Source organism: Neophocaena asiaeorientalis, unplaced genomic scaffold (assembly GCF_003031525.2).
Source record: "Neophocaena asiaeorientalis asiaeorientalis breed wild unplaced genomic scaffold, Neophocaena_asiaeorientalis_V1.1 scaffold260, whole genome shotgun sequence".
NCBI lineage: Eukaryota > Metazoa > Chordata > Mammalia > Artiodactyla > Phocoenidae > Neophocaena > Neophocaena asiaeorientalis.
Window position 1 is genome coordinate 26,823 of NW_020173404.1, and position 6,864 is coordinate 33,686.

General features: G+C 39.8%; 1 protein-coding gene across 2 annotated transcripts in view; it reads right to left on the reverse strand.

The window, feature by feature from the left end:
- Positions 1 to 1,841: 1,841 nt before the first annotated feature.
- The window catches only part of HAUS6 (HAUS augmin like complex subunit 6), a 46,477-nt gene continuing 41,454 nt past the window's right edge, over positions 1,842 to 6,864 (reverse strand). For both annotated transcript variants that reach the window (XM_024747157.1, XM_024747158.1), the window contains exon 17: positions 1,842 to 5,239. In XM_024747157.1, the coding sequence (XP_024602925.1) occupies positions 5,145 to 5,239 (95 nt within the window). In that variant the 3' untranslated portion in view covers positions 1,842 to 5,144. The remainder of the gene's footprint in view (positions 5,240 to 6,864) is intronic.

The window sequence follows — 6,864 nt, forward strand, 5'->3', positions numbered from 1 at the left end:
TATGGTCTTATTTGAAATAATTTGAAGGTGGTTAATATTAAAGCTGTAGATTCTGATTGCCCACAAGTATTGCTTAACTGGTAAGTTTGATTTTGTGATCTTGGCTCCCATCACCTTAACGATGTTTCATAGCAACTGTAGCAGTGTGGTTAAGAGAACGGTCTCTGGAGCTAGACCACCTGAGCTGAGTTAGTATTCTAGTCCCTTCACTTACTAGCTCTGTGAACTGGGCAAGGTACTTAATTTTACTGTGCTTGTTTCCTCATTTGTAAAATATGGATAAGGATAGCACTACTTTGTTGGATTAAGATTAAATTAAAGCAACATGGAAAACATTTAGAATGGTACCTGGCACATACTCAGTAATGTGTCAGCTGTCAATACCACCCACTGAGCCATTCTTCCTCCCCACTCCCAAATTACTGGATGTGAAGCCTAGCTAAGTATTTACGCCCTTACTAAATCCCAGGTATCCTTAAATACTTGATGTGCATTTTCTTACTTAATCCTCACAACCTGTGAGGTAGATTACTTTTATCTGTTAATAGATGAGAAAACTGGTATGACCTTATTAAGGTTATACAGCTGAACCTAGGCAGTGTAATTGCAGATCCTCTCCTAACCTCTCCTAACTCTTCATCATAAAAATCCTAGCTTTTTAGCTGTACATTATTCCTTCATATAAGTTCCCCAATTTTATAGATTGAGTAAACTGAAGCCAGGAAGTTAAATGACTTCTCTCAAAGAATAGTGTTTTGCTTTGGGCAAGATCACTTTCCCATCTGTATTTGTCTGGAAATTGGATAATTTTGAATCGGATTCTTAGATTACATACTTTTGGGGAAGAATTCTAAGGTTCCTATTTTGAATTGGCAGTGTGGTATAGTGAAATCAAAAAACAGACCTAAAGTGCCCTGTTTCAGCCGCCTCATAGATTGTTTTAAATGAAATCTAAGTATCTTAGAGCCAAAACACCTCTGATCAACTCCTCACCTCATTTTACAAATGAGGCATTATCTCTATTTACAGACATTAAATATAAGTGATAGGGAATTTCCAAACATTTATAAAGTTATTTAACATTTATTAAATCCTTTATAGCAGCACCTGTGGATGACAAGATCCCTACCCATGAAGAGCAAGAAGCTGTTCAGATATGTTATTAAACTAGTCTAATTAGGGCCTTTGGCAATAAGCTAGTATAGACTCCAAATGAACTGAGGGTATATATGTACTTTTAAAAATCATTTTAAAATACATTTAATAAATCTAGAGCTAGGTGGTATAATACTGAACATTTATTCAAGACTAGTATGTAGGGCTTCCCTGGTGGCGCAATGGTTGAGAGTCCGCCTGCCGATGCAGGGGACGCGGGTTCGCGCCCTGGTCCGGGAAGATCCCACATGCCGTGGAGAGGCTGGGCCCGTGGGCCATGGCTGCTGAGCCTGCGCGTCCGGAGCTGCTCCGCAACGGGAGAGGCCACAGCAGTGAGAGGCCCGCGTACCGCAAAAAAAAAAAAAAAAAAAAAAAAGACTAGTATGTAAACATTTACAGATAGTCCCATGGAGGACTCACATATATTTTAAATTCAGGATGTGGATTTAACATCCACAGTGCATAACGCAAAAGGTATATCAACTATGTATCTGCAACTTAACGTGAAAGAGAGCTTTACTTTAGCAAATACTTTCTTTACATTAAGGAAAATGTCCTTAAACCTATCTTCTTTAATTTTAGTATACTCAGAGTAGGGGAAAAACAGGATTTCCTTTTATACAGGTCTCAAGAACTTAAATAAAATTGACTCCATAGATCATGGTTAAGAAACACATGGTAAAGAATGGTTTCAAAATACTTGTCTTTATTCCACTTGATAACATTTTTCATGTTAAGCAACATTATATGCTTGTTGTCTTTAAACATTTAAAACAATTAGAACATAGGGGCATTATCTAAAGTTTCAAACTGATAGAGAAGTCAGTTTACACACCATCTTATGAATAGTGAATAAAACAAGGTATATTCTGCTGTGAATGTAATGAGAAAAAGTACTCTTACAGCAATAAAGTAGCCCTCCGTCTTTACCACTACTTTAATTCCATCACACAGAGGCAAAGAAAACAATTCCAGTACTTCAGTATCTGCTAAGGATGATCTATGGCCCTTGGAGTATATGTATGTGTGGACACACCCCACACACATATCTACGTAAGTATATGTCTATTTAATCAATACAACTGGAGAAATCACATACAACCATGGAAAAAATACAATAAATGAAAAATACTAAGTGAATAAAACTTAACATAAGCCATAGGAGATTTCAACGAAGGGACAGTCCCAGGGATAAGAGATTAAGACTTCAAGGTGAAAGTGAGATTTGTTCTGAACCCTAAAGGACAAACTATAACTGAAAGGCTGGGAGGTGAAGGTAGGATATTCCAGCTTCAGAACTGTGCCTTAAGATTTTTAAAGACACATGCCCACCAAAGCATTTCAGTTAAAAAAAAAAGGTGGGGGGGGAGATCATAGTGGAAGAGGGAAAAGAGGAATCTATGGAGACCTTATATGCCTTTAAATTTGAACTCAATTCTGGAATTAACAATGAACCATTAATGGAATTTTAAACAAAGAAGTGATATGGTCAAAGCAGTCCCTTAAGGTCAAAAGGCAGGTAATGCAGGCAGTATTGGATAAGGAAGAGGAGTCGTAATCAAAATGGTTTAGGAGAAAGTGACAGATTTAATATACTTTTGTTTATACTACTGGCATACAAAGGACAGGGAAGAATGCCAAAAAATCTCAGCCTATCACAAGTGTGACTCAACAAGGACGTGGTTTTTGTAAATCTATTAATATCCAAAGATATTTTGGTCTCGTGATTCCCATTAATTCAGGGCCCACACTTATTGGTGAACTTCAGCTTCCTTATCAGAGAGCTCAGATCTCTAAAGCAGAATGTAATAGTGTACCTAGCTTCTTTAAGATACTCCAGGGCTAAATGTGAATCTCTTTCCCCTAGCAGTGGCTCTCAAGCTATTTATTGAGCCTAAGAATTACCAGGGCAGCTATTTAAAATGCAGATTTCTAATCCTCACTTTAGACCTACAGAATATATGTTTTTTAAGATGTATCCCAGGTAATTCCTCAAGTCCATCTTAGACAAGGCATTTAAGCTCCCTAGCTTCGGTATCATTACCTGTAAAATAGGTACAATATCACTATCTTACAGAAGTATAAGAATTAAATGATATGTTAAGTATCCAGGAATAGCTCTGGCCCTTTGTAGATGCTAATACCTTCTCCTTAGCATGTTAATTTTGGATTTACCAATATTAGGTTTCTTAAGACTAGAGGACAGTTTCCCAGTAGACTTAGAGAGTCCCTATTTGTTCTGTTAACTAATAATATGGCACCTTAGAAGCTTTTCTCTTCCTCTTTCTTTTCCACTGCAAAGAAGGCAGTTATTTGTGCTTTTCTTCTGTCTTTTCTCACAAAAAAAAGACTGGCCTTCAAACTCGGATCAAACAAGCAACACAGAAAGTAAGCCAAAATGAGTGAAGAAAGATGAAGTATTAAGCCTATCCACTTCCAGAACTCTTCAACTTTTCTCCTCTTCTTGCCAGTTTCTTGGCAAACTGGACAAGGCTGTGATGGTTAAGAGTTGAGGCTAGACACAGGGGTGCTGTAGGTGCTACCACCCTTCCAGTGTGTGCTTAACCTCCTGGTTTGCAGAGGGCAATGGCATGTATTCATCACTTGGATGCTAAAGACAAGCCGTTTTCTTGGCTAGGGGGTCTAACTACATGAGGCAGGACACTGTACAAGAGGCCTCACATCTGACTCCCATTTAGAGTCCGGAAGGCCCACTCCTGCAGCCATATCCTAAATCCTGGCCTTTTAGTTACTTCTAGGAGGTCTTGTTGGTATATTAAGGAAGGAAAATAAGGTCAAATCCTAGCTTCACCACAGACTTAGCTGTGTAACACTGAACAAGTTATTTAACCGCAAATTCAATTTTCTCAAGTTAATCTGAAGCTATTCTGTCTGTAGGCAGTGGGGAACTGATGGTTTTTGAGGAGGAAAGTAACAATCAAAATTAGCTCCCTTAACCTGCTGTATAGCACAGGGAGCTCAGCTTGGTGCTCTGTGATGGCCTAGTTGGGTGGGATGGGGGGTGAGGGGGAGGGAGGTCCAAGAGGGAGCGGATGTGTGTATGAGTATAGCTGATTCACTTCACTGTGCAGCAGGAACTAACACAACATTGTAAAGCAATTATACTCGAATAAAAAATTTTTTTAAATTGAAAAATTGAAAAAAAAATTAGCTCCCTTCCCCAAAAACAGTGCCCCTCCAAAAAAAACCACAGACTAATTTTTTAATTTACATTTTTTCTGTTAAAATAAAAAACTAGAGTTAAATTCTCAAAGTCTAAATTAGACTAAATATAAAACTGCTATACAACCCACTGAATGGATTTATAGTTAGTGTCCCTCAAAACTATCTAGTCATCTTCTGCCTTTTTCCTTTTTTCTAAATTCATTCTGCTCCAGTCTTCACTATCATCACATGCACTTTATTCCATCAAACATCATTTTTCAGGATCAACCTACCTGAATAATCATTAAGCCTCTTTAGAGCTTTCCCAAACTTAAACTTTGTCATTTTGATTATACACCCCAAAGCATTACTTTCCTCACTTTTTTTGTTTAGTACCAGAATGTTATAAAAAGAAACAATAAAAGTTGTATATTTCCCTAAAAAGAAAGGTCAGTATATCCAATGGCTATTAAGTTAACCACTTAATAAAACACATTAAAAACTACTCATCCTTATGTTAATTAACTGAAATTAGAACATAATGAATTAGTAAACCTAATACTATGCCGTTTCATGCCCACAAGATTATGCAAGAAACCAAAATGGCTTCTCATAACTTGTTTGCTTTCCAAATACTTCACATTTCAACCCCATATCCATAGAGAGAAAATCCAAACATACTCTCCTTACTTAAAATCAGTAGAGAAGGCTAAAAAGCATTATTTAGGACTTTTTTAGACCCTGAAAAAGTTACACTTCCAATGTGTATTTAAATTACAAATGTTTTTATCCTGTGACATTGCTTCAACTTAAGTTCATCATAGTTAAGTTGACTGGGCTACTACTTCATCTTTCAAGTCGGATGGAGATTCTTTGGCATCAAGGCTCTTATTCAAGATTTCTTCTTCTGCAAAATTGACTTCAAAAAGAGAAAAAAGGATAAGCAAACATTATAAAGAAAAAATAGGACAAATTCCAAGTAGTAGCAAATTTCAGTAAAAAGTTCACATGCAAATATGTAACTGCAATAAAATTACCATTATTCTGGGACTTCCCTGGTGGCACAGTGGTTAAGAATCTGCCTGCCAGTGCAGGGGACATGGGTTCGTGCCCTGGTCCGGGAACATCCCACATGCCACAGAAAGTAGGATGGGCCCTTAATCTACAGGACTGATGTCCTTATAAGAAGGTACACAGAACACAAGGGGAGAATGCCATGTGAAGATGGAGGCAGAAATGTGTTATGCTGCCACAAGCCAAAGAACACCTGGGGGTTATCAGAAGCTAGAAGAATCAAGAAGGATCATCCTCTAGTGCAGAGGTACCCAACCCCCGGGCCGTGGACCACTACCCGTCCGCAGCCTATTAGGAATCAGGCCGCACAGCAGGTGAGTGACAGGCGAGCGAGCAAAGCTTCATCTGTCGCTCCCCATCCCTCGCATTACCACCTGAACCTCCCCACCCCCCACCATGGAAAAATTGCCTTCCACGAAACTGGTCCCTGGTGCCAAAAAGGTTGGGGACCGCTGCTCTAGTGGCTTCAGAGGGAACACGGCCATGCCAACACCTTGATTCTGAATCCTAGCCTCCAGAACTTGTTTTCTCCAGAGACAAAAAATTTCTGTTGTCTTAAGCCACCCAGTTTGTGGTACATCGTTACGGCAGCCCTAGGAAAGTAATACAATGACCTACCTTGTTTTGTCACTGCACCCCCATCAAATTATTTCAAACGAAACCACAGATACTATATTATTTATTTTTTAATTCAAATTTATTTATTTTTTGGCTGTGTTGGGTCTTTGTTGCTGCGCACAGGCTTTTTCTAGTTGCATCGAGCAGGGGCTACTCTTATCGCTGTGTGTGGGCTTCTCACTGCCATGGCTTCTCTTGTTGCAGAGCACGGGCTCTAGGTGCATGGGCTTCAGTAGTTGTGGCACATGGGCTCAGTAGCTGTGGCTCGTGGGCTCTAGAGCACAGGCTCTGTAGTTGTGGTGCATGGGCTTAGTTACTCTGTGGCATGTGGAATATTCCTGGACCAGGGAACGAACCTGTGTCCCCTGCATTGGCAGGCAGATTCTCAACCACTGCGCTACCAGGGAAGTCCCACTATATTATAATGATATTTAACATAGCGTTTCTCAACTTTAGAACCACCTTCCATTAGCCAAAAAGATTTTGACAAGGTTTACTTTCAGTATTTAGAACCACCTTCCATTAGCCAAAAAGATTTTGACAAGGTTTACTTTCAGTTGTTTCTATTACAAAAGCAATAGGTTTCAGGTTTTTGGTTTTGTTTTCCACCCCTGTCCCATACCAATTGTAAGCTATATAAAAATCACTAGAAGGGCTTCCCTATTGGCGCAGTGGTTGAGAGTCCGCCTGCCGATGCAGGGGACACGGGTTCATGCCCCGGTCCGGGAAGATCCCACATGCCGCAGAGCGGCTGGGCTCGTGAGCCATGGCCGCTGAGCCTGCGCGCCCGGAGCCTGTGCTCCGCAACGGGAGAGGCCACAACAGTGAGAGGCCCGCGTACCGCAAAAAAAA